General features: G+C 61.2%; 6 protein-coding genes; 2 read left to right on the top strand and 4 right to left on the bottom strand.

Moving 5' to 3' along the window:
- Positions 1-694: 694 nt before the first annotated feature.
- CHC_T00006980001 (hypothetical protein) lies at positions 695-1,632 on the top strand. XM_005710343.1 is given in 4 exon segments: positions 695-775; positions 776-843; positions 948-1,458; positions 1,459-1,632. 2 exon segments carry the CDS (start codon positions 776-778, stop codon positions 1,456-1,458), a joined length of 579 nt encoding a protein of 192 aa, XP_005710400.1. The 5' UTR covers positions 695-775; the 3' UTR covers positions 1,459-1,632.
- Positions 1,633-2,230: 598 nt separating this feature from the next.
- CHC_T00008410001 (phosphoribosylformylglycinamidine cyclo-ligase (phosphoribosyl-aminoimidazole synthetase) (AIR synthase)) lies at positions 2,231-3,388 on the top strand. XM_005710342.1 is given in 2 exon segments: positions 2,231-3,370; positions 3,371-3,388. 1 exon segment carries the CDS (start codon positions 2,231-2,233, stop codon positions 3,368-3,370), a length of 1,140 nt encoding a protein of 379 aa, XP_005710399.1. The 3' UTR covers positions 3,371-3,388.
- Positions 3,389-5,225: 1,837 nt separating this feature from the next.
- On the bottom strand, positions 5,226-5,678 carry CHC_T00006979001 (hypothetical protein). Its single transcript, XM_005710341.1, has one exon. The coding sequence runs from the start codon at positions 5,676-5,678 to the stop codon at positions 5,226-5,228; it is 453 nt and encodes a 150-aa protein (XP_005710398.1).
- Positions 5,679-5,680: 2 nt separating this feature from the next.
- CHC_T00006978001 (hypothetical protein) lies at positions 5,681-6,130 on the bottom strand. Its single transcript, XM_005710340.1, has one exon. It carries the CDS (start codon positions 6,128-6,130, stop codon positions 5,681-5,683), a length of 450 nt encoding a protein of 149 aa, XP_005710397.1.
- Positions 6,131-6,148: 18 nt separating this feature from the next.
- On the bottom strand, positions 6,149-6,283 carry CHC_T00006977001 (hypothetical protein). The gene has a single exon (XM_005710339.1). The coding sequence runs from the start codon at positions 6,281-6,283 to the stop codon at positions 6,149-6,151; it is 135 nt and encodes a 44-aa protein (XP_005710396.1).
- Positions 6,284-6,289: 6 nt separating this feature from the next.
- Positions 6,290-8,181, bottom strand: CHC_T00006976001 (hypothetical protein). XM_005710338.1 is given in 2 exon segments: positions 6,290-6,624; positions 6,625-8,181. 1 exon segment carries the CDS (start codon positions 8,179-8,181, stop codon positions 6,625-6,627), a length of 1,557 nt encoding a protein of 518 aa, XP_005710395.1. The 3' UTR covers positions 6,290-6,624.
- Positions 8,182-25,287: the final 17,106 nt, after the last annotated feature.

The following is a 25,287-nucleotide window of genomic DNA, read 5'->3' as shown; positions in this document are numbered from 1 at the left end:
CGGTTGCGCGCCACCGGCGCCTCGTAGCGGCGCGTGAGCGCCGCGCACAGCGCGGGGCCATACGCGTCCTCGCCCGCCTGCGCGCGGTGCGCGTCGCGCCGCAGGCACTCGGACGCGTCCTGCTGGCAGAAAACCACCGCGTAGCGCGTCCCCGTCGTCTTGGCGACGCAGTACAGCTCGTACCGGAAGCCCTTGATGTAGTTGAGGCTGTCGACGAGCACCACCGCGTCGCCCGTGAGATGCCGCTCCGTCGCCGCGCGTAGGCGTGCGCGGGTCCGCTTTTCGACTGTCGAGTCTTGGTAGAGGTCTGAGCGATGCGGGGCGGCGGAGGGGACGGAGGGGGCGGGGCCGATTCCGTCTTCGCCGTCGCGGATGATGTGGACGGTCTTGCCGGCGGCTTGCAGCAGGTCGCGGAGTTCGTTGGAGACGGTCGTCTTTCCGCTCGCCGGAAAGCCCGTGAGGAGGACGAGGGCCATTTTTGGAAAGGGTGGGGGCGGCAGGAAGGAGGTGTCGCTCAAGCAGTGGGTTGGGGTGGGGAGGGGGAGGGGGAGGGGGCGGGGGGCGGGGGGGGCGGGGAGAAGGCGTTGGCAAGGAGCAATGATACCGTAGCAAGCAAAAGAAAACGGATTATTAAAATAACGTAAGCACAGAGAAAACAACACCTCACGCTCTTCGACAGCTCCTAACATTCCAACTGGTGTGCAACTCGGTCTCGCCCCCGACAAACGAAGACCCTCACCCAGTTTGCGTTACGCAGCAAATCGGGGACCGAGGGATGAGCGGGGCGGGCGCCTCGGACGGTCCGAAATGGGGCGTTGCCAGTTTAAAAGACTCTGCGCGACGGTATGCCACGCGCACCCCCGCCACAACTCCCAACATTGTCTTGCAACATGTAGTAGCCCGTGCTGACGCGTGTTCCACCCCGCCTTCTCTTGCGCCGCCCCCAGAATCCAGAAGGAGCTCAACGAGATTAAGAACGACCCTCCCCTTAACTGCTCGGCCGGTCCCAAGGGCGACAACATCTACGAATGGGTCGCCACCGTGCTCGGCCCTGTCGACTCCCCTTACGAATCCGGTACGTTCTCCACGCACGCACACGCACTCTTTCCTGCACCGCCAAACGTGAGCTCTGACAGACGACTGACCCACCCGCAAGGCGTTTTCTTTCTGGCAATCGAGTTTCCGAACGACTACCCCTTTACTCCGCCCACTATCACGTTCCGTACGCGCATCTATCACTGCAACATCAACTCTCTCGGTGTGGTGTGTCTGGCCTCTCTCAAGTCCAATTGGAGCCCCGCGCTAACCGTGTCCAACCTTCTCGGTGCGATCCTCGGGCTGCTAGTCGAGCCCAACCCGCACGACCCGCTGGTAGGCTCGATCGCGGTGGAGTACTTAACTGATCGCCCCAAGCACGACGCGATCGCGCGCGACTGGACGGAGCGCTTCGCCTCCTAGCCGCGGGCCCTACCGCCTACCCGGGGGCTTGTTCCGGCTGGCCTCCTCCTCCGTGGTGCCGAGCACGAGCTCCAGCCCCTCGCGCGTCTCCTTCTTCGTCTTGTTGCGCCGGTACGCGGCCACCAGCTGCGGCATGCGCTTCATGCAGCGCTCGATCTCCTGCCTCTTCTCCACCGCGCGCAGGTCGCGCAGGTGCCCCTTGAACGGCACGCGCTTGTGCACGATCTTGTGCGGGATGTCCCATGGCCACGGCTGGTTGTTCCGGATGTACTGCTTGCGCCGCCGCGCGATCGCCATCGCGGACATCTTCGGCATGTGCCACCGCTCGCCCACCTTCTGCGGACGCATCACCGCGGGGCGCGCCGCGCGCGCCGCAGCGACTTGCGCTGCGTTTTTGATCGTGACGTTGCGCGCCATGCCTGAGGGGGACGCCGAGGGGGACGCCGTGCCGAGGGAGCAGGTCCGAGAGAATTCCGATGCGAGAGGTCGGTGCTAGAGGTCGGTGCTAAATTTTTTGCCCCAACACCGCACGCACGCCTTTGATCCCGCATCAAGCTCCGCTCAATCTCCCCCATCGCCCTCGACTTTCCCCCCGTCCCGCCCTGCCCGCAACCCACAAACCTATCCCGCCCGCCCCAGGGCACACATCCCAGCCACCATGCCCTTCGCCTTCCTTCCCCCAACCCCCTTCTGCACCCCCCTTTCGTTGCCCCATCGCAACCCCTCCGTCACACCACGCCTCCCCCCCGCCCTTCTCCCTGCTCGAACAACCATGTCCGCCGCCACCCCGCCTGACAAGCCGCTCAGCTACGCCAGCTCGGGCGTCGACATCGACCGCGAGTCGAGTAGCGTCGCGGCTCTCATCGGCGCGCTGGGTCGCGGCGCGTCGTCGCGCCCCGCCGGCACGCTCGGCGCGCTCGTGGACCATGCGGGCGGCTTCTCCGGCCTCATCGAGTTTGGCGACCGCCTGCTCGCGCTGTGCACGGACGGCGTCGGCAGCAAGCTGCTCCTCGCGGCCGAGCTGCGCTACTACGAGACCGTGGCCATCGACTGCATGGCCATGAACGTCAACGACCTGCTCTGCATCGGAGCCGAGCCGCTCGCCTTTGTCGACTACATTGCCGCCCCGGCCCCGGCCCCGGATACATGGGCCGCCATCGGCAGATCGCTCGCCACCGCGTGCGAGCTGGCGAGGGTCAGCTTGTGCGGCGGCGAGACGGCCACGCTACCGGACATGGTCACGGAGCTCGACCTCAGCGGCACCGCGCTCGGCTGGCTTCCCAGGGGGGCCCAACTGGATGGCAGTGCCATACGCGCGGGGGATGTGCTGGTCGGCCTGCCGGCGAGCGGCGTCCACTCGAACGGCTACTCGTTGGTGAGAAAGGTCGTGCAGAAGGCCGGTATGTCGCTGAGGGAGGCGGCGCCGTTCGAGGTCGGCTCAGAGCGCGCGGGAGAGGTGTGGCGGCACGGAGATGGCGCGGTGACGCTGGGGGAGGTGTTGTTGAACCCGACGAGAATTTACGTCGACCCCGTAGTAGACTTGTTGCTAGCGTGCCGCAAGGGCGACGGCCCGTGTGCGTACGAGGACGTGCACGGCATTGCTCACGTGACGGGGGGAGGGCTGTCCAACTTGCTGCGCCTCAAGAAGGGCGCGGGATTCTATGTCGACGCCCCGCTCCCCGTCCTACCAGAGTTTGAGTGGCTTCAGGCCGCCGGGGCCCTGTCCGACTACGAGATGCATCGCACCTTCAACATGGGCATGGGCTTGTGCATCATAGTGGCCCCGCACGCCGGCGCGGCCGTGTGCGAATGGCTCGCAGCGCGCCTGCCCGGTAGCCGGGCCGTGGGTGCTGTCAACGACTCTGGCGTCGTGACGCACGCCATCGACTCGGTACGGTTCGATACTTACTAAAGGATACAGTGACAAAAACATGGAAAGACGAGACCCTTTCCCCACCCGACCCTCAGGTCCATGTCGGGCGATGGCCTTCCGAAAAGTGCACCTCCGGCACAAGCACCCTCTCAAACGTGACAAAGCGATATCTAATCCCTCTCTCCTCCCCCGCACCTCCCGGCCAAGCCTTCGGACATCTTTCATCTTCGACTCTCCTCCACTCCTCCCCTAGGGCCGGGAAGAACGCGTCCCCTCTCCACTCGCCTTCGACCTCTGTCGCAAACACAGTCCTGACCCTCTCATCCTTGAGCGCTCTCCGATACACCATTTCCCCCCCCAAGACGAAAATGCCGCCGCCTCCCGCTCCCCCTCCCACGATCTCCTCTCCGCTATCGTAGCCCAAGCCGCCAAAGCCCGCGTCCGCCAGCAGCAGTGCCTCGCGCCAGTCTTGGGCGTGCACCGCCCCGGGCGGCGGGACCCAGCCGGGGTCGCGCGAGAGCACGATGTTGCGTCGGTCGGGCAGCGGCACGCCGCCCACCTCGCCGGACTCGAACGTGTGCCGGCCCATGATGACGGCGTGCCGCCGCGTCAGCGCCGCCAGCCGCGACAGGTCTCCCCGCAGGCTCGGCCACGGCAGCGATCCCAGTAGACCGATGGCGCGCGTCCGCACGCTGTACGCGACTACCAACGAGAGCGACGGCAGCGGCATCGGGGACGGCGCGGAGGGCGAGGCGGGAGGGTCGGGCTCGAGAAGGCGCTAATGGTCAGAGCCATGCGGTCGGAGATAGAGGCATTCAGCGAATTTGAATTTAGATCACATCAAGGATTTGAGTCATTGCTGGTTCAACGGACATCCTTCCATCTACGGTAGGCACAACCAACGCTCGCCAAACTGCCGCCGCGCTCCCCATGGCTACCGCCCTTCTCCCCGAGTCTGTCCCATCCCCAATGCCGCCGGCCAACCCTCCCGAGCTCACGGCACGCACCACAGCCACGCTCGTCTCGCTGGGCGGGGTGATCTTCGCTTCGTACACGCTATCGCGTCTGAGCCTGCTGCGGGTCTACCCGCGTCTGCACTTTGTGATACACGCGCTAGTGGTCCTCGCGAGCTGGTCCGCGTACGCGACGGTGCGCTCCTCCCCTCGTCGGCGTGCGCGTCGTCTAGCGGACGCGCGGCACGCGGGCGCGCCGCGGTGCGACCGGTGCGGTCGCGCCAAGCCGGACGGGACGCACCACTGCTCGCGATGTGCGGCGTGCACGGTGCGCATGAGCCACCACTGCGGGGTCCTCGGCGTGTGCGTGGGCGCGCACAACCGCAAGGCGTTCCTGCTGCTGCTGTTCTACGGCGCCGTGTCGGCCGCGCTGCTCGTCGTCGCGTGCTTCGACGAGGCGGTGGGGAGGGGGAAGAAGGTGCTGAGAGTGGGGCAGGTGAGCGTGGGGGAAATCGTCTGGTTTCAGATGTACTATCTGCAGTATTGTATGGTCTTCGGGCTCGGGGCCCTCCTCACGTTTCACTTGTACTTGGTGGCCATGGGCAGGACCGTGCTGGATGTGTGCAGGTTTGGTCGATTTCGAGACTGCTTTCCGCCGTGGAGGGCGAGGAAACATGCACAGGATCAGGGCGTGTGGCGCAATTTTGAGGAGGTGTTCGGGCGCGGGTGGACCGTGCTGCTGCCTATCGTCGAAGATGGGGCAGTGCAGGGGGGGAATGCGACCGCGACAGGCGGCGAGCAGTCGTGACGTGGAGATCATGGTGTTGGTGTTGACATCGACGGTTTACGTGGATGCCATGAACTCGTCAAAGATGTTGACGGGAATCACTGAATTGTGACTGACATTTATTATTCCATTCAATATTCTTAGTCCCGGCACTCTACCCTTTCCGAAGGGTATTCGGAGCTCGTAATTCCACCCCACAAGACTGCACCTCTTCCACCCCCCGCCCTTCCCCTCCCCCGCCGCCACCTCCACTATGCCACCCAAACTCACGCGCGAGCAAGCGTTGCAGCAGCCGATACCGTCCGCGCAGGACGCGCGTGGCGGTTACCGGCAAGGCACGCTGCCTGTGCGTCACGGCTACACGGTGGCGACGTATGAGTGGGAGCCCGCGTGCGGGCTGGCGTCCGCCAAGGCCGTGGTCTTCGCCATGCACGGGATCCTGGGCCACTCGGCGTTCGAGTGGCTGGCGCCGGACGCGGACAACCACCGCGTGGAGCTGCGCGGCTCCGTGGTCGACAAGCTGCTCGCGCTGGACGTCGCCGTCGTCGCGCACGACCACCCCGGCCACGGCCGCAGCTCCGGGCTGCACGCGTACGTCGACTCGCATGATCATTTGAGAGATGCGAGTATTGATGTCATTGAGCACTTCAAGGCGCGGGAGGACCTCAAGGGGAAGAGCACGTTTCTCATGGGCAATTCTATGGGAGGCACAACGGCCATCAGAGTCGTCGCCATGCGCCCGGACTTACTGGACGCTGTCGCGCTCTTCTCGCCGGCTGTTAAACCCCCGGACGATATGTTTGGCGCGTATGGCCACTTTTTGAAGCTGATTAGCCCTGTGCTTGGGTTCTTGGTCCCCAAGCTGCCAGTGTTGAAGCTGCCGCCATCCCCAGATCCCACTATTCGGGATGCTGTGGAGAAGGATGGGTTGCTGTATAGAGGAGCGCTTAGAGTGCAGATGGGCATGGAGTTTTTGCGCGTATACAGTGAAATTAATGATGACGCTGATAAGATGAACTTTAAGAAGGTCGCAATTTTCATCGGCAAGCAGGACCCCATTGTGTCGCCCACCGGAATTCAAGAGTTTGTCGAGAGGATAAAGAGCGAAGAGAAGCACGTGTTTGAGTACGATAACATCGGCCACGAGCTTCTAAGAGAGGCGGGTTGCGAAAAGCCTATTGAGCAGCTCATCAAGTGGGTTGCCAGCACCATCACAGCCTGGACAGTTGTCGGCTGATCGTGATACGCTAGCCGCGTTGCGATGACGGTTAGAAACGCCTTTACTTGTACCAATGTATCCTGCCTCCCTCGGTTTATTACCCGCTCATGCGCATCGCGTAAAATTATGTACACATCATCGCCCGTGCCTCCGTCCCCTCACGACGATTCTGCCCATGCTTGCGCATCTCTGCATGCCCCTCGGAATTAAAAGCACTGATGACCGTGACACAAGCTAATCGATGCTGTAGGCCTTTTTCCTGCTCGATGACAAAAACGCTTGCGCATCACTGCATGCCCCTCGGAATTAAAAGCACTGATGACCGTGACACAAGCTAGTCGATGTTGTATGCCTTTTTCCTGCTCGATGACAAACTATCCACGGTCTCCGCGGGAGTTCTCCTCTTCCGCTTTCTCTTTTTCGAAGACTTGGCAGTTTTCCCTTCCTCTCCCGCGACAGTGTTTTCGTTTCTATCGGGAGCTTCGAAAACGTTCCCCCCCTTCCCTCTATCCTCCCTATCGTCAGCGTGGGAATGTTTCCGCTTTCGCTTTCGCTTATTGTCGTGTTTTTTAGAAGCGCCATCCGCTTCTTCCTTCGAATTCGCAATCTCGTGCAAAGCAGACTGCTTGCTAACATTCTCTCCATGCATGCGCTGTGACTGTCTCTTCATTTTCAACGCATTGTGGACACGCCACGACTGCTTTTTGATATCCCTGTTGGCGCGGTAAGGCGCGAGATACTTCATGGAAACAATGCGATTCAGCTCCTTGTCTTCCATTCTCAACACCTCTTCCGCCGTCATGTTGAATGCCTCGGGGTCGACTTTCTTGTAGTTGAAACGCATTGGCACCCCCGCGACAATGTCTTCGTAGTCCAGGTTGTAGTACTCATCCATGAGCCTATTTACGTCCTCCCGCAGGTCCTTGGACACCTCCTCGCTTTCCTTTGCTTCCAACCGCTTTTCGGTCGCCGTAGCGAGGCCCTCCTTCGTGATTTGCTTCATATCCTCATCCTTCTGCGAGTAGTACTCATCCCCGAACTTGCTCTCCATCTGCCGGTTAAACTGGTCTGGATCGAAATCGGCATCCAAGTCAATACCAGACACATCGACGCCATCGCCCGCGGCTTCCTGGATGGCGAGCAGCCTCGCCTTGACCTCCTTCCTCTTCAGGTTCTTGAGATGCTTAATCTCCTCTGTCTTGACGAGCTTTTCCTGCTGCTTCCTCAGCTTGCGGGCCTCGCGCGCCTTCTTGCGCCTGTCATCCGGGCGGCGCATGGAGTCGGCCACGGTCCTCGCGTGCGACACGACCTGCGCGCCGTCCGGATCTTCGAAGCGGAAGTTGTACTGCGCCTCGAAGTCCTCGGCCTTGTCCTCGAAGTCGTCGTCCGCGTCGGGCTCGCCGTCCGACCTGTCGGGGTCGTTGGTGTCGACCTCGATCTCGTAGTCGCCCGCCGCCGGGGCGATGGCGGCGTTCTTGTCCAGCCAGCCGTTGTTGAGAACAAAGTCGCGCAGGAAGCGCTCCTTCTCATCCGGCTTCTCGTTCTCCAGGTACGAGTGCAGCAGCAGCTCCTCGCCCGCCTTCTGCGACGTCTTGCGCGACTGCTTGCGCAGGAAGTTGTCGAAGTCCTGCTGCTCTGCGTCCAGCTCCGCGGTGGACTTGTCCTTCTTCTTGAAAAAGTTGTCGGCGTCAGACTCTTCGTCGCTGTCTGTTTGGCCGGGCAAGCTGGTGGTTCCATTCTGCGCAGGATGATCGGGAGATTCAGTGCGGTGATGATTAGCATCGGGATGACGGTATCCCTCGTCCTTGCCGCCGTCTGCATCGTCATCATCGCTATCGGCAAGCTTTCCGTCCTTGAGCAGGGTCTCCCTGACGTAGTCCTTGAGGGTCATTTTGGTAGTCTCGAGCTTTGCGCCCTCGGCGACTGCCTCCCAACCCGCGACGGGTTCCTCGTCGCTATCATAGTGGCTCTCCGACACTGAATCCTCCCCTTCCTCCCCCTCGGCACTGGAATCCCCTCCCGCCTCAAAAAAGGAAGTATTCCTATCATAAATGCGGGGGTCCTTGTTGCGAATGGCGTGCAGGGTCTCTCGGACGCGGCGGTCGATGCCCTTGGTGAGCTGCTCTGCAAAGTGGTCCTCCTCCTCCTCCGAGGACGAGTCGTCGGCGGAGTCGTCCGCGAGCGCGGCGGCCGGGACCGTGCTGAGCAGCTGCTTGCGCTTCGCGGTCTGGTAACGCTCGGCGAAGTGCTTGTTGATGGGCAGGGCTTCCGCGTCGGCGGGGCGGCGGGGCGGCCCCCCGTTCGGCAGCGCAGCGTCTGACGGGGCGGCGGGCTGGCGGGCGTCGGGTGGGGTTTTCCGCTTGCGGCCCATGGCGTACGGGCGGCTCTGCCGAAGCGTACTGGGCAGGGAGGTGTGATGGCAGGGGAGGGGACAAGTGTGACGGCGGCGGCGTAGGTCTGCGCATCGGGAATGTGAGGTATGATAGGCGGAGAGCTGCGGATTTTTTTTCCGGCTCCCGCCGAAATGTTTGCGCCTTTTTCGTAAAGTTTTACATTTTTCGGCTTACAGTTCCGGATGATGGTGAAGAGTTGCCATCCTCAGAGCCCCTGAGGGAGTTGCCATCCTCTGAGGGAGTTGGCATAACTTATAATTTTTATTAATTAACATGATTAATACTGTATTTCTTGTGGTTCCGGGTTTCTTCGGCTCCAATCCAACAGACTTGGTGGATTGCACCGAAAACTTGCGTTGTAGTGTAACCGTTACGGTACAGTGCCTCCTACGATATAGTGCTATAGCGTGACATACCTCTAGCTATGGCACTATTGGAGGGATGGCACTATATAAAGGAGGCTCATATGCATATATTTGGGGACAAAGCACACTACGAAAAGCCTGTAAAACACAACACAACTAAGAGCAGGTCTATCGATGCTTGTTAAATATGTATGTTAAAGGACCAAATTGCAAAATTTGACTTGTGCTAAATCGGCGCATGTCTATTGATCGATGTGCTAAATACGTGCCCTGCTGTTGGACCATGGGCTAAGCTAGGGCTAATCTTGACACCCATTGGTCAACGCAGAGAGGCAGTATGCTCATGAGTACGAGGCCTGTGACGGCGACGTGCTGTGCTCGTTTTTCGTGAGCAACCAAACCGAGCGTAGCAAGCAATGAGTTCTTCGTCTTCCTCGGACCTAGAGGACACAATAGCAGACATATTTGACGATGACGATGAGCACAGCGTCATTGAAACACTACTCAACGCCATCACCGCGGATCAAACCGCTTTGTCGGACGCGTGTGCAATTCCAGGACGACCGAGCGGGGCTGTGCTCTTGGTTCACAGACTACTTGGCCCCACATTCACGCTACCCCCCGTCCAAATTTCGTTCCATCTACCGCATTCCCCTTCCCTGTATAATCAGTTTCATAATGAACAGGTGAGCGATTATGCAGTGTTTCGTCCGAAGAAAGATGCTGCTGGGAAACACAGGCATACTTCGCATCAGAAAATCCTATCACCCCTTCGCTGTCTCGTCATGGGCTTGTCGTTCAAGAAAATGGACGACATGGCCCGTATGAGTGTTGAGTCACAGCGTACATACTTTCGCTCCTTTTTTATGGCAATGAAGCAAACATATGGGCGCATTCTTCTTAACAGACAACCAACTTTACCAGAACTACGGGAAATAGAAAGTAAATATGGCGCATCGGGGTTCTCAGGCTGCACTGGTTACGTAGAATGCATGTACCTGCACAGGAAGAACTGTCCGAAAGAGTTCAAGGGGCAGTATCATAACCCGAAAGCTGGGAAGTTGTTTACTATCAGTTGCGAAGCTATGGTGGATTCAGATTTTTATTGCTTGCATTGGTTCTCTGGGCGGGCGGGTACTAACAACGACATTACCGTTTTAGATAATAGTCCCCTATTCAATGATATCTTTGGTGGCGACCGTCTTATGACTATACCGGAAGGGTTTTACATGAACGGAAAGTATAGACACTGGTTATTGTATATGTTGAGAGATGGAATCCACCCCACATGGGCAATTTTTGTCTTGCCAATACATGCACCGTCAAACGCCAGATATAGTCACATGACAAAACGTCAGGAGGGAAGAATAAAGGACGTTGAACGCTTCTGCGGATGCCTACAAGGACGGTTCAAAATCCTCCGACAAGAACGTCATGAATGGAGCGACGCAGAGATCATTCTCATCAGCGATGTCTGCGTTATCATCGATGATATGTCTTCACAATCATATTGTAGATCCACAATATGATTGTGAAGACATATATTAATGAAGAACCCACCGTGGAGGACACCGCCAATAACTCCATAGTGGAGGAGTATTTGAGGCGAGTGTAGTAGCAAGTGTTAATGCTGGACATGTGGAGCAGGAAGTGCCCGCCTCGAGTAGTACTGGACTTGCAGCATTGCTAGAGAGAAATGTCCTTGTCACGAGCAAAGCGGATCATATACGGCTGCATGAAGAGTTGTCGCACCACTTGTGGAACATTCAAGGAGCGCAGTAAAGGATAACAGTGAAGTAGAACCGTTTAGAGATGGAGTAGATTTTACGGGAGCGGGGATGTGTGTGGAACACGCGCGATTGGCGCGTGTGTTTTTTGCTCCGCATGCGGCACAAAAAATGCAACATGTGCCTCTTCTTCTCGGACTCATCGCGGGTAGTGGCCGATATGCGAATGTGAGGAAGAAAAAGCATGCAGAGGACGTATAGTTTACACTACTCGGTTGATGCGAAGCCGTGGAACGTCTGGGAAGCCGAGGGACGGGGCCACATTACGATTAGGGCGATGGTTGAATGGTGCAAAATGGTGAAGGATGTGCCGCCGCCGGCATGTCATATGAGAGGGTCAGTGCATGTGGGGGGTGGTGTAGCATAAACACCCCCAACGGAGAGGGGTGTATGCACAGCTCGACGTAGACCCCGTCCGAACGGGAAGACGGGGGTGAAGCGGGACACCAGCTAACGGCACCGGGCAGCGGGCCCGGGTAGCGTGGTAGAGCGGGAATGGGGAGGACGCCGGTACGCGCGAGCGGTTCGACGCCTCGACGCCCCAGCGCGGTACTGGGTGACGATCCAGTACCGACGGGCGGAGGCGGAGCCGGCTCGTGGGCGTACCGCGCGCGTCCTCAACCCGCGCTCGGTGCCGCTCTAAGGTAGTTAGCGAACGCTACCTTAGAATAAGCGGGAAGTCGGACCTTGACGGTCGGTGGGTGACAAGTCCGTGCTTGTCCTCCTCCACCGCCGCCGGTCCGCTCCATATTTAATGTACATAATAACCTATCATAATAGTACAGTACCGATGTACTGTAGCGACGTACTGTAGCGGTCGGTCGACACTGTAATACTGTCAGCCATCGGGGCTGACAGTACACGTGTGTGTGTGCGCTCTTCGGTCCCGCGCGTACACGTGTACACGTGCGCCCCCTGTACTCGGGGGTACACGTAGTGGTACTGTAGAGCATCGAGCCCTACAGTAACCGATCCGATTCGGAGTTGATCTAATCTAAAATAAAGCCCCAGGGGGGGGGTTATACTACACGGCCCCCCCCTTAAGCGGGGACGTCCGCGTCCACGGGTGCTTGTGGGGAGGCTCGTGCTTCTCTCTTCGACCCGAGTCTCGTTGCTCTATATCTTCCTCCCCCGTTCGGCATTTCCCTTCCTTGCTCGTTGGGCGTGCTATCTCCATCCTTCCCGTTATGGCCCACGCGTTTCTTCCGTCGACTGTCTCGGCCCCTTTCCTTGACATCCCAGCGAATCCTATTCATCGTTTACGCCGGCCCTTGGCCCTTGGTTCCACCGACGGTGGTAGTGGCACCCATCGTTGACTCCGCACGCATCGCCCATCGAGACGGCCGGTGACGCCTCTTAGTCCGTAAGGAGTTCTCGCATTTTCCTTGTTCCCCCCTCCAATCCTTGCTGTGGGGTCGCTCCCCCTGTTCTTCCTTCCTACTCTCTTCCGTTCGTAGTTCGTTTCTCTTCTGCTTGACCTCCACTACTGAACCCACTGAGGGGGTACTTACGCGAGCCGTCGTGTAGCCCGCGCTGCTCACGTCTCACGTGGCACCGTCAGCGTGGGAGTGCCGTGGCACCGGGACTCATCTGGGCAGGGTTGGAAACTTTGACGCGCTGGGTCCTTGCCCAGTACTCGGATGGGGATGGAGGCTCTTGCGGGCGCAATGGGATGCGCCGCGTGAGGGGGCGCTTCCCGAGCATGACGTGCGGGCCTGGGAGTGTGCGGCTGGCCGGTGCTCCGTGTGAGCCATTTCACACGCCAGGGCGGCGTAGTACCTAGGTACGTATGCGCGGCGTGTGTTCCAGTGTGAGTTCCCCACGTCGCACCAATTTCATCCGTTGTTTTAGTATTCGACGGCAGCCGTTGTGCAAAAGTGACGCCCTGATGCAATATCTGCAGAAAGGGCGCAAGGACACTCGCTCCTTTTCGTGCATAGCGTCTCATGGCTCTTCCGTTTTCCCCTAAACCGCTTCCGTGCTGATGCAAGAATGGGAAGGCTGGCGGTCTCGGTGGGTACCTTGACCGTGAGGGAATGAACGTCGCTCCCCGCGTCTTATACTCAACCAGTGCATCTCGACGCGTTCGTCGCTGGCTTCCGACGCCGCCCGGGGGTCGTACGTCTGCGCCAGTTGGACCGGAAGCAACGGGTACTCAGGCGGCTGTACGAGCCCCTTGTTCGCTTCCTTCCCCGTCACATTGAAATAGGGGTATCCGCGTCCGTCTCCCGACGACCCATACAACTCGACGGGGTCCGCCCCGCGCAGTCAGTACCGTCGTCGGGGAGGAGGCAAAAGGAGGAGGAGGATTGCTTCGTCATGGGCACGAGCTGATGACGTCCGTCGTGCATCCGGCCACGCGTTCGAAATATACCCGGCATTACGGGGAGGGTCTGCGTCTTTGGAATACATTGTCCGGAGAGCGAGAGATCCTACTGGATGATATTGTACTAGCCATAGACGAATGGGAAGAGAGTCGTCGCACGGAGAGGGATGAGTCCTCCCCCTTCGAAGGCAAATCAACGCGCGCTCTGATACCGCCTGGCGTTTCGTCGTAAGACCCGTATGTAGTATAATCACCCCCAACGACGAGGGGGGTGAGTACTGACAGTTCGGAAAGACCCCGATCGGCGGGAAGACAGAAGCACGGCCCACCCACGGTACCGAGCACGGGCTCGAGGTAGCGGTGGTAGAGCGGGATCGGGGAGGACGCACGCACGCGCGAGCGGTTCTACGCCTCGACGCCCCGGAGCGGTACTGGGTGACGTTCCAGTACCGACGGGCGGAGGCGGAGCCGGCTCGTGGGCGTGCTACGCGCGTCCTCAACCCGCGCGCGGTGCTGCTTCTAGGTAAAACGGACGGAAGTACCTAAAAGTAAGCGGGCGGACCAAGGTGGAGGATCCTTGACAAGTCCGTGCTTCTGTCCCCCCCTCCACCGCCGGCGGTCCGCTCATATTTAATGTACACAATTACCTATCATAACACTACAGTACCGATGTACTGTAGTGTGCTACCGTAGTGCAGGTCGGCCTGCACTGTAATACTGTCAGCCGTCGGAACTGACACTACACGTGTGCGCGCGCGCCCGTACACGTGGGGTACACGTGTGCGCGCGGGCTGAGGTACTGTAGAGCTCGGGCTCTACAGCTGCAAATCTAATCTAAATCTAATTCCGGGAGGGGGATATGCCACATGGCCCCCCCCTCAAGTGTGGACGTCCGCGTCCACATGTGCTTGTAGAGCCGACCGTATTGTGCCCCCCCCCTTCCAGGGACGTAGGCTCCTTCGTCCCTCCGTAACACCGGTCTCCGGTATCGCGTGCCTCCTTTCCGTTTCCTTTCTGTCCTCGCCCACGCGCTTCTTTCGTTGACGACCTCCAAACGCCGACTCTCGGCGACCTCAGACTCTGCGGCCTTCATTCTCACGCGGGCATCTCGATGCATCCGTCGAGGGCGTTCCGGGCGGTAGGTCACCCTCATCCGATGTTTCTTTTCTTGACCATAGCAACGCCTCTGTGCGGGCCTCCCAGTCCTGTATTGGAGGCACATCCGCTCCATCGACCTCACCCATCTCAGCCTTATCGAGAAACCTCTCCTCTCCGTCTTTCTGCTTTTGTCCCGGTGGCGTCGTCGTCACTCCTCCGTCCCCTTTGTCCGTCCTTCCCCTTCCCAATCCGTCATACGCGCCGTCTCACCCCCTTTTCCCCACAGTGTCTCTCTTCAGCCCCGACAAATCGCCCGTGTAGAGGTCATGGTACACGTTGATGGCGACGCTTAAATTCCTCTTCTGTATTCCTCCTACGTGTCGGTGGTGATCGACCGGTTTCCTTCTTTTCTTCACCAATTGGCTCCTCAAGGCGGGAGCATCCCCCTTTCTCTTCTGTCTCCCCTCAACCCCCATCTCGTACTTCAGGGCCAACTCCAGGTGCCGTGCGGCTCGATGACCCTGACACTAATCGCGGAAGGAGGTTGGCGAACCGTTTTCGTCTGGTGCCCAGACCTCGGTAGTTGGACCCCTGTTCGCGCAGCATAGCATCTCTACTTTCTCCCTACTGGCCCGAAACTTCTCTGCGCGAATCATCAGTGCATCGCACTGCTATTCTAAACCGAATTCCGTGAGGGCAGGGGTTTCCTGGGTATCAGTCGTAGAGGCGACCTTGTCCGCCAGATGTAGCGGGGGTCCGATGTCCTCGTCAATAGCGCGATTGGCGTGATCCCCAATGGGAGCGTTATATTCCAAGGAGAAAAGCCCCTCCGGTGCTCAGGTATTGTACCCTCCCCGTAGTAAAATGCTCTCCTCCGCGGATTGGCGATCCCTCGCATCAGCTTCTCGTCCATGTGCCCCCTAGACTAGACGGGCGCGCGGCGTACATGGACGGCGGTCGCTCCGCGTGAGCACGCCTGCATGAGGGAAGCAGCAGTCATGTGGCATTAGCTGGCGATGCGCGTGTGCGCGCCTGCGTGAGGCAACAACAGCGGCGGTAGCTGCGTTGCGCGCCCGGGCGCACGCAGAGAGGGGCGGCGCGAGAGCACGCCGTGCTGCGAGGGCGATCGAGGCGGCGGTGGCGGGCTATGCGCGTGTTATTGTTGGCTATTCTCTTATCGTCCCACCCCATCCGATGGGGTGGGCCTAGGGGATACGACGTGATTGCCCGAGGTCCTTCTTGTCCGTCGTGCACGCTTTCCGTGTCGTTGCCCGGGGTTGCTCGCGTACGCCGGGTTTCGACACCTTCTTTTCGTCGCTCCTTTCCCGCGTTCGCGCCGCGCGTCGGTCTCGGGAGCCGTGATTTTCCGCTTGCGGTGCGAGGTCTCATTCTTCCCCCCTTCGTGGAGGCACGCCATTGCTGCGGAGGCGGCACGCGATCCCTGCCGTCGACGGCGGCGCGCGTGCTCGAAGTAGGAGGGGGTCGGTTTGCGGCGGGCCTCTTGCGATGGAGCACGGCTCGGGGTACCATGCGGGCCACGTGCCGGCGTGGTGGCGTTTCGCACTCGACCCTCGTCGGCGGGGCGGCATACGTGGCGGTTCTTACACCGGGCGAGCGCACTGTGCGTACGTTGTAGGGTATGCTGCAGAATGACGGTTGGCGCACGTCGGGCGCGTGTTCCGCCGTTTCCTGAGGTGGCTTGTAGAGCTCTCGTCCTTCGCTCCCTGAACCCTCACCAGCACCGCCGACGGTAGACAAACTCCGGTTCCACTTTGCGCTGTCCCAGTCCTTCCCCGACAGTCCCGACCGATCATCTCTGCTCCGTGCTATCGGCCGTCCTATTATGGCCGACTCGACCTCTCTTCCCCCTCCGCCGCCGCCCGCTGGCGGTGGCGAACCCGTGGCGGCGGGAGCGTCCGTCGTCGCGATTCCTTTGCCGCGCGGGGTCGGGTCATCGAGCGCGTCCCCTGGATCGCAAGGGGAGAACATCGCTCTGACCCGTCCGACCCCGCCGGCTCCTCCGGCTTTCCAGAAGTCCCGTTCCCGCTCCACGACCGTCTCCGTGGAGCTGGTGGCTCCTCCCGTGGGGCCACCCAAACCGGTCATCGCGTTCCGTCCGGCTGCCCAACCGACCTCAGCGGCCGTCGTCCTTCCCGTTGCGCATCCGGGCGTCGCCCGCGGCTCTGCCGCCCCCGCGGCGGTGGGGGCGGCTCGTGTTCCCGACGATGCATCCTTCGGCCGTCGTACCTCCGTACCTCACCCCTCTTCCTCCGGTCGGGAGGGGGAGGTGGCCTCAGCCACGCAGTGGTTCGGGGTTCCGTCTTCCGATGTCCCACTGCTCTCTGTCGACGAGCTGCAGTACCCTTGGTCACGCCGGGGCCGTTCCGGGATCACCGTGGCGGAGGTGATCTCGTGCGGGTGGCTTCGACCCGATCTCGCTCGCGTGTTTAAGGTGTACGAGACGGGCGGCCTGGAAGAAGCATCTTCGGCCCTTTACCGCTTAATGGCCGAAGGCGGCGGGGTCGGCTACCAGCTCCCGGACGAGCTGCCGGGCGACCGTACATTCGCGTACAGCGTGGCGGAGGTCATCTACGTTGATCGTATGGGGGCGCTCCTGGCCGGGTCGGTGCAGGTAGACCCCCGACGCTTCGTGCTGTCAGAGGTGGCGGGACTGTACGTCTCGCCCCGCCCCTACGCCTTCACCAAGCCCCTCGTGGCTCTACAGAAGTCCTCGTGTTCCTTGATGCGGCTATACGCCGTGGGTTTCGCTCACCACGACTGGTCCGCCTACAGGGGAGAGAACGAGGCGGACGGTCGTGTCGTCCCATCTGCCGCCTTCGCGTCCGGGTTGTCGGTTGGTGATTTTCCCGCTCTCCCCTTGGTCGTGCAGGAGAGCTTTCCGTCGTTGGGGGTACACCCATTGCTGCCTCCCATTCTGAAACATTTTGGCATCGCGTGCGCCGATCCACAGCACCCAGCCCACCCGCGGCTCGCGTACAACTATGAGCGCGAGTGGGCGTGGTCCGTGTGCTGCGCTTTCATGTCGGAGGTGTGTATGAACAAGCGTGCGTTCGTGCAGCCCGTCCCCACGGTCACGTTCGTGGGGCGCGTCGCGTCGGGCCTTCCCGACGTCGCACTGCATCCATCCGACGTCGGCTCTGCTCACGTCCCGTGGACGTTCAGCCATGCCATTAGCCTCATGGGCCGGGTCGGAGAGGTCAGTCCTCTGAACCACCGTTCGTGGATGGACTATACCACAGGCGCCCGTAGCTCCTTCCTGACGTACGAACCAACCATGGACGCCTTCGCCGCGCGTCCCCGTCCCGTGCCCCCGGCCGTCGGTAACGGGTAAAGGAGGGGAGGGGTTGGTTCCGAACACCGGCGTGGGCGTCGGAAGCGCTACCGGGACCTCGACGCCGTGGGCGGAGACTCCGTTGGTGTCGCCCTGTACCCCTCTCGACCGACGCGGGGTGCCGATCACGACCCCGCAGGTGGTCCTGTCCCTTCAGACGCTGTCCTCCCCGTCCCACCACTCGACGCGGTGAGGCAGGGCGCGCCCCGGGGGCGCCGCATACGTGAGCTGGTGCTCCCCCACGAGGAGCTGATGGTCGCCCCCAAGGTAGTGCTAGCGTTAGGCGTTGCCAGCCGGCGAACTTGGACCGTAGGCGGGTTGGTGGATACTCTGGCTGAATGGTTCCTCACTCGGAGTGATGAAGCGCGCGGTCTACGTGACGACCTGGCAACGCGCTCTGCGGAACTGCAGCGGGTGAACCGGGAGCTAGGGTCAGTGCGCGAGGCGTCCGAGCGCCAAGCCGCGGCCTACGAGCGGGCGGTGTACGATCGCGAACGCTACCGGTGCGAGCGCGACCGCTTGCGTTTGGCTCAGTCGGCGCCCCTGCCAGCTGGTGGCGTTCCTCACGGCCCTGCTACCTCTACCATCCGTGACCCGTACGCCGCGTACGGGTCTGACCCTCGCCCGTCCCGAAACTGGGCGAGCGGTGAGAGTATGACTCGTGTCACAATGCCCTCCTTGGCGGACATGGACGCCGAATTGCCCCGGCACCCGGGGTACTGTCCTCCGAACAACCGTGGGTCAGGGGCCCGCGTGCCCTCAAACGACGCGAGCGGCTGACCGCGCGGTCTGGTCGTTGACCGCGCGGGACCCTTCACCCCTCCGTCAACCAGACAATGGAAAAAAGGGGGAAGGGGGATGACTCGTCGCCGGGTCACAGTAAAATTGCTTTCCTGGTTACGTGTTCTTTGCGTCGGTCCTCTTCTTCCCATTACCCTTCGCGCGTTGGTATCCTCCGTGGCCAAGCTGGGGTCGACAGGTTGTTTGAGGGCTCTCCAGGTCCTGCCCGTGATGGGCATGACGGGGAGGTGGGTCGTGAAGCCGAGGCCGCCGTCACGGCGCACGGCCTACTTGGCCGTCTCGTCGCGCGTGCCCTGACAGCACTGCGCGGGCCGCGAAGCGTTATACTGGTTGCTCACCGTGGTCGTCGGGGCGGGCCGACAGGGGCATGGAGACGTAGAGCGCGAGGCGGCGCGGGGTTGGGGAGCGCGGTGCGTGTCTGTGGTCGTAGACTGGCGAGCTGGACTCCTCCTCTTGCACACGGCGTGCAAGCGCCCTGTACGACAGCGGTATGCGCACGGTGCTGTTCCTCAGGGGTTCCTACCTGACTTGCCCTGGCGAGGGACGGACTCGCTCATCCCCCTCCCTGTCTCGGGACTCCAGAGGCCTGTTGCCCTCCTTTTCTTCTGCCCGCCTATAGCTTCCGGCGAGCCATTTCTTTTCCGCCAGCGCAGCGGGCTCACCGCGGCTCGTTTTTCGAAACAGTGCTCAACGCATTTGGCTCCTCGTCTTCCTTGTTCCTTGGTGCCCCGCTCTTTCTCTCCCAGACGCGGAGGAGAAAGGGGCGAAGAACGATCGGGAGCCCCTTGCCATTTGGTGGCGAGGGCGCAGCGTTGGGGTTTCCGTCTTATGCCTCGCGCCCCTCGCCCTTCGGGGGCGAGGGCGCGGACGCGCAACACGCGTCTCCTTCTTGGCGCCCCTCGCCCTTCGAGGGCGAGGGCGCGGACGCGCAACACGCGTCTCCTTCTTGGCGCCCCTCGCCCTTCGAGGGCGAGGGCGCGGACGCGCAACACGCGTCTCCTTCTTGGCGCCCCTCGCCCTTCGAGGGCGAGGGCCCGGACGCGCAACACGCGTCTCCTTCTTGGCGCCCCTCGCCCTTCGAGGGCGAGGGCCCGGACGCGCAACACGCGTCTCCTTCTTGGCGCCCCTCGCCCTTCGAGGGCGAGGGCCCGGACGCGCAACACGCGTCTCCTTCTTGGCGCCCCTCGCCCTTCGAGGGCGAGGGCGCGGACGCGCAACACGCGCGGAGCGGGGAAAGAAGGCCGGTGTCCAACAGGCTTCCTGAGCGGTATTGCGGTCGGCCCAGGGGTTGTGCGCGGTGTCGGTGCGCAACGAGCCGAGTCGAGGTGTTGCACAGCGTTCTACCACTATGAAGTCGTCACTTCATTAGGCGCAACAGGCGGCGGTGGTGATTCGTACAGTATCCCGTGGGGCATTGCGTGTCTCGTATGCCGACGTGCGTACGTTCGCTCACGTGAGTTGCCCTTTTTTCGATTAATTTTCCGTTAATTTTTCCATTCCCGGGGTGGCGGATTGACACCGAGCGAGCGGGGCGCTGCGTGGGGTTGCGGCACTGTACGACAAGTGTCCCCATTTCTTCTCATTTTTTCACACCTCATCCGCCGGTAGTGCTGTCGAGACCGAGTCGGGGGTATGACAGTGTAGTTTTCTCCTTGCCCCAATTTTCGCGTATTAGCCGTTGGCGGAGCTGCTCGTTGTCTCATCTGGGACCCCCATCCTCACGAGCCACAGTGACTCTCGGTCTCTACGCCCCGCATTTCAGCTCCTCTCCACTATTATTCCAAGGGGTCCCGTGATTCCGTTGGGGTTGCCTCAGTCGTTGGACCTCCCCTCGCCGCGATGATCGGACTTAACGGAACGTTCGGTGACCCTGTTCGGGGGGGGGTGTCCGACCTTTCAGCTCCGGAAGGGGTATTCGACTCCCCTTCGAGCTCTGCGTCCTCGTATCGTCGGTCACTGCGGGGTCGAGATCCTTGCTAGCAGTCCGTACTGCCTCGCCTTTACGTCGTGCGTTCTTGGGTTTTGGGAGTCAAATACGGCTTGACTTCTGTGCGGTTCTCACGTCAACCGTAACGAAGCGGTTGAGGGCCCCCCTCTCAAGCGTGAACGTCCGCGTTCACGTCAGACGTGAGGTTCCTGCCGGTGCGTCTCCGGAGGCGTTGGGCGTAACGAGACACCAACTCCTCCGGAACGTGAGTCCGGGCGGTCCATGTGGGCGTGTCGTAATCCGCCCACTTGATGAGGAACTCGATTGTTCCGTCCTCCATGGCTCGATGCCGGAGTAATCGTTCCACGGCATACTGCGTGCCCTCGGTGACCTTGTCGGCAAGGTCGCTTGGGGCTGTCGTACTCACCCGTGGCGCGCCCGTCGGTGGTGGCGCGTACACGCAGCGGTCTGCGGAGACGCGCTCGGTGACACCATCACGATCGATCGTGATGGTTCGCCGGTCGTTGGCGAGTACGCGGTATGGCCCAACGGCGGGCGACGCGAGCTTGTTAGACGTCTTTGCCCCATCGGTGGGGTTCAGGTAGACGTAATTACCTGGCTTGATACGTGCGTTGAACCGTCTGACGCGCTTATCGAAGTCGCGCTTGTACCGAGCCTGCGTCCGGCGCAGGCTCCCGTACGCCTTCTGGATCGTGTCGTCCAACGTCTTGAGGAACTCAGCGCGCGCGCTGCCCCTGTCGGACGGGGGCGCGTCACCGTCGGCTCTACGTAGAGAGAACTCCGGCGGGGGTCGGCTGAGGACGAGCTCGAAGGGCGTGGTACTCGTCGTACGATGTACGTGGGAGTTGTACGCGTACGTGAGCGGCCCCACGTACACGTCCCAGTCGTCCTGATGTTCGCCGACGTAATTCCGTAACATCGAAGCGATCGTCCGGTTGTATCGCTCGACCTGCCCGTTCGTCTGGGGGTCGTACGCCGAAGTGTACAAGTTCGTCACCCCCAGGACACGGCACATGCTGTGGAAGAACTTCGCGTTAAACTGCGGTCCGTTATCCGACAGTAGCGAGCGTGGGACGCCGTATTTAAATACCCACGCGTCGCAGAACGCGACGGCTACCGTGTACGCGGTTACGGTCCGCAGTGCCACAACTTGAGTCAGCTTGGTGAAACGATCCGTAATTACGAGAAGGAACCGTTTCCCGGCCTTCGTCTTGGGTAGCGGTCCCAAGATGTCGATGGCGAGGCTCTCAAGCGGCCGTGTTGCCGGAAACAACTTCAAACGGTTGAGGTGTTTCCGCAACTTAACACGGTTCATCGCGCATGTTCGGCACCCTCGCACCGTAGCTGCGACATCTGCAGCGAGATGGGGCCAGTAGTACTCGCGACGGAGCGCGAAGTACATACGGTTCTGGCCCGGGTGCCCTGCGATGGTTGGTGTGTGGCAGAGCTGGAGAAGCCGAGCCCGTAGCGTCCGTGGCACCACGACCTGCACGATGTCAGGGTCGAAGGGGTGTCTCCGTTTGAGCACCCCGTGGTGGTCTTCGAAGAACGCGGAGTCCCGGGACTCTGACTGTCGTGCCAGTACGGTCTGGCAGAAGTCATCCACGCGTTGCTCTTCGGCTATCTCCTCTAGCGTAAGAGGGGCCGGAAGGTCGTCCTGCGGAGGGGCGACCGTGGAGGCGGGCGCGCCAACTTCGGGTTGTCCGGCGCGCTCGATGTCGACAGCGTCGAACTCGTCGTTCTCCTCCCAGAACGAGGTGGGTCCTTCAAGAGCGGGGGCCTCGTCGTCGCCCCTCGGCTCGTCGCGCGTACGGACGCGCGACCCTCTTCGCGATCCGGCTTGGTTCCTTGTTGTCACGAAGACATGGACGGCCTTGTGATCGCAGCTCGCGGTACAGACGTGGTCCGCGAGCTCGTCCGACATGTCACGGACGGTCGTACCGGCATCGAAGGTGGGAATGTCGTCATCCACCTCGATGACTGGGCGAGGGTCGTCGGTGACTCTTGGCGACACGAGGCGTGACAGGGCATCGGGCACCTGGTGCACGCGCCCGGGGCGGTACTGGATGGTGAAGTCGTATTCCGCCAACCGCAGTCGCCACCGGGTAAGCCTTCCGGAGCTCTCCGTGAGGGACATAAGCCATCGGAGGGCATCATGGTCCGTCCGGACGGTGAACTTGGTACCTTCGATGTACGGCCGTAGTGTGCGTACGGCCCACACTACGGCAAAGCACTCGCGTTCCGTAGCGCTGTAGTTGCGCTCACTATCGGACAGTGAGTACGACCAATACCCCACGGGGCGCCAGTCGTTGGCGCCTTCGTGTTCCTGGAGCAACGTACAGCCCAGTTGATAGGCACTAGCATCAGTGTCGATCATGTACGGCCGACCGTACCGCGGCAATGCTAGGATCGGCGGGGAAATCATCCGCTCCTTCAACGCTTCGAACGCTTGAAGTTGCAGCTCGGTCGGGTCGTCGAAGTTGGGGTCCGCGTCCTTGCGCGTCATGTCCGTTAATGGGCGCGCAATTTTCGCGAACCCCTTCACGAAGCGGCGGTAGACGTTGCACGCTCCGAGGTACGAGCGCACCTGCGTCAACGTCCTCGGAAACGTGAACGTCTTGAAGGCGTCCGCCGCCGCTTCGGCGACGCTCAGCTTACCTGGGGAAATGACGTGCCCCAAGTAATGCACCTTCGGTTGGAAGAAGCTACACTTCTTGAGCTTGAGGGAGATTCCGGCGCTTCTCAACAAGCTCAAGACAGTGTCGAGATGCTTCGCGTGTTCTCCGTGCGTACGGGAGAACACGATGACATCATCCAGGTAGACGAGGCATATCTGCCATCGGACGCCAGATAGGATGATGTCGAGGGCACGTTGGAAGGTGGCCGGTGCCCCTTTTAGCCCGAACGGCATACGCAAATGGCGAAACGTTCCCATATGCGTAGTGAACGTGGTCTTGTCCCGGTCTTCCGGAGCGACGGGGATCTGCCAATAACCGGAATTGCAGTCCAACGTCGTGAAGACGGCTGCATCTCCGAGCGAATCGATGCAGTCGTCCATCCGTGGCAGCGGATACGAATCCGCTGCAGTCTTCGCGTTGAGACGCCGGTAGTCCACGCAGAACCGAAGAGAGCCGTCTTTCTTCGGTACGAGCACCACGGGAGACGCCCACTCGGTGCTCGCGGGTTCGATTACCCCTGCGTTCAACATTTTGTCGACTTCCTTGGCGACCATCTCACGCATAGCCGGCCCCTTTCGGTAGGGCATTGAACGTATCGGCTTCGTACCCGGTTCGAGGGGGATGCGGTGTTCGGTCGCTCGGATCGTTCCGAGCGCCCCGCTCCACAGACTCGAGTGCTTACGGAGCATCTCGAGCACGTGGCCCCGGAACTTGTCACTATCGACGTATGACAAGTCGATTTCTCTTTCCCAATCCTCGGGCGGATTTTCGGGATCCTTTTTAGAGGCGGGTGCAGTGCCCCCTTCCGGCGGCGGGCACTTCACCAGTCGGCCGTCCGTACTGGCTCCTCTCTCCTCAACGGTTGCCCCCTGGGCGGAGCCTGGTCGACCAGCTCCTGCCGTTCCGACTTGATCGGTCAAGTCGGTGAGGTGTAGCGCGTGCGCGATCCCCTCGGCGACGCGGCGTTCAGGCGTCAGGATTGCGAGGGGGTTGCGTTTAGCGTATCCCACAACGGTGTGTTTCGGAAGTCGCCTTTCCCGTCGCGAAAAGTTCGCGACGATGACGTCGAAGGTCTGGTTCGGCAGGACCTCGGCGACGCCGTTCGTCAGCCTCACTCCATGTCGGTGTTGGAGTGATGGCTTCGGCTCCATAAACACGAGGCCCCTCCCCGCCGTGGTGACGCGCACACGGGCCTGCGACCTCGCGGGAATGGTAACCCAGCGGGCGATTCGGATCGCCTGCGGGGCTTCGTCGCGTGCGTCAGCCCGGCTTGTCTGACGTCCGTGCCGCCTGGTTGGGGGAGTCGGCTCGCCCTTCCCGTCGACGATGGCAACGGAGCCACCTTGGCGGAGCTCCAACCGTTGAGCTTCGATGTCGATACTTCGTACGTGTGTATCGATGAAGGCCGTACCAAGGAGGACCGGCACGGCGAGCTGGTCCGCCACGACGAACGGAATTCGGAACGTCGTGTTCCTCAACCGCACGGCCAGGCGTACGACGGCCGAGAGCTTAAGCGGGTTGCTATTCGCGCCTGCCAATCGGGGCAGTGGCGCGTCGCGGATGACGTACCGCGACCAATCGGGAGGAAGGTCCGCCTTCCTCACCAGATTGTACCCTGAGCACGTATCAACGGCGATCGTGCGGGGCTTGAAGGCATTTCCCTCCGTAGCTATCGAGCCGAGGACGTTGTAAATCTTCGACGTCATAAGGCAAATGACGCCGTCGACCACCCTTGGCGCGCCCGGCTCGGCGAGATCGTTCCGCCGGGGCCGCCGGCGCCGGTTCCGACTTCTCTTCCGCGTCCTTCGGCCTTGGTCGCGGGGCGCCCTTCGGTCGGCCGCGTCCCCGCGACCAGTCGCGTTCGTACGCGGCTTGAATTCTTTTGGCGGCCCCGGGTCCCCCTGGGTCGGGCCGCTGGCGCGTTCGATGCGCTTCTTGTTAGGCACTTGGCTCACGGTTGCCACAATGCCTTCCTCCATGTGCGCCGGGCTCACGGTTGCCTCAGCGTCCTCGTCCTTTCGCACCGAGCTTACGGGCGTCTCGGTGCGCTTGTGCAGGGTTGAGGGGAATAATATCGGTAAACATTCCCCTCCCCCGCCGGGGACAAATAGGGGCGGGTCAAGGTTGGTTTGACAAGACGGTTCACGCGACCGCGCGAACGTAACCGTCTTTACGGGTTTTTCGAACTACCCGAGCTGTCAGTGCTATTCGCTTGGCTATCGTTAGCTAGCGCGTCGACGGGCCCTTGG

Source organism: Chondrus crispus, genomic scaffold (assembly GCF_000350225.1).
Source record: "Chondrus crispus Stackhouse genomic scaffold, scaffold_58, whole genome shotgun sequence".
NCBI lineage: Eukaryota > Rhodophyta > Florideophyceae > Gigartinales > Gigartinaceae > Chondrus > Chondrus crispus.
Note: the sequence above shows the minus strand (reverse complement) of the source record. Positions and strands in the feature narration are given on the sequence as shown.

What these genes read in the sequence shown, in the direction of transcription:
- CHC_T00006977001 (XM_005710339.1), bottom strand. Translation starts at nt 6,283, where the DNA reads ATGGTGCTGGCAACCCACTTGATGAGCTGCTCAATAGGCTTTTCGCAA.
- CHC_T00006976001 (XM_005710338.1), bottom strand. Translation starts at nt 8,181, where the DNA reads ATGACCCTCAAGGACTACGTCAGGGAGACCCTGCTCAAGGACGGAAAG.
- CHC_T00006979001 (XM_005710341.1), bottom strand. Translation starts at nt 5,678, where the DNA reads ATGCGAGTCGACGTACGCGTGCAGCCCGGAGCTGCGGCCGTGGCCGGG.
- CHC_T00006978001 (XM_005710340.1), bottom strand. Translation starts at nt 6,130, where the DNA reads ATGGGGTCCTGCTTGCCGATGAAAATTGCGACCTTCTTAAAGTTCATC.
- CHC_T00008410001 (XM_005710342.1), top strand. Translation starts at nt 2,231, where the DNA reads ATGTCCGCCGCCACCCCGCCTGACAAGCCGCTCAGCTACGCCAGCTCG.
- CHC_T00006980001 (XM_005710343.1), top strand. Translation starts at nt 776, where the DNA reads ATGAGCGGGGCGGGCGCCTCGGACGGTCCGAAATGGGGCGTTGCCAGT. An exon ending in TTAAAAGACTCTGCGCGACG is followed by an intron (nt 844 to 947) that starts GTATGCCACGCG and finishes CGCCGCCCCCAG; the next exon opens with AATCCAGAAGGAGCTCAACG.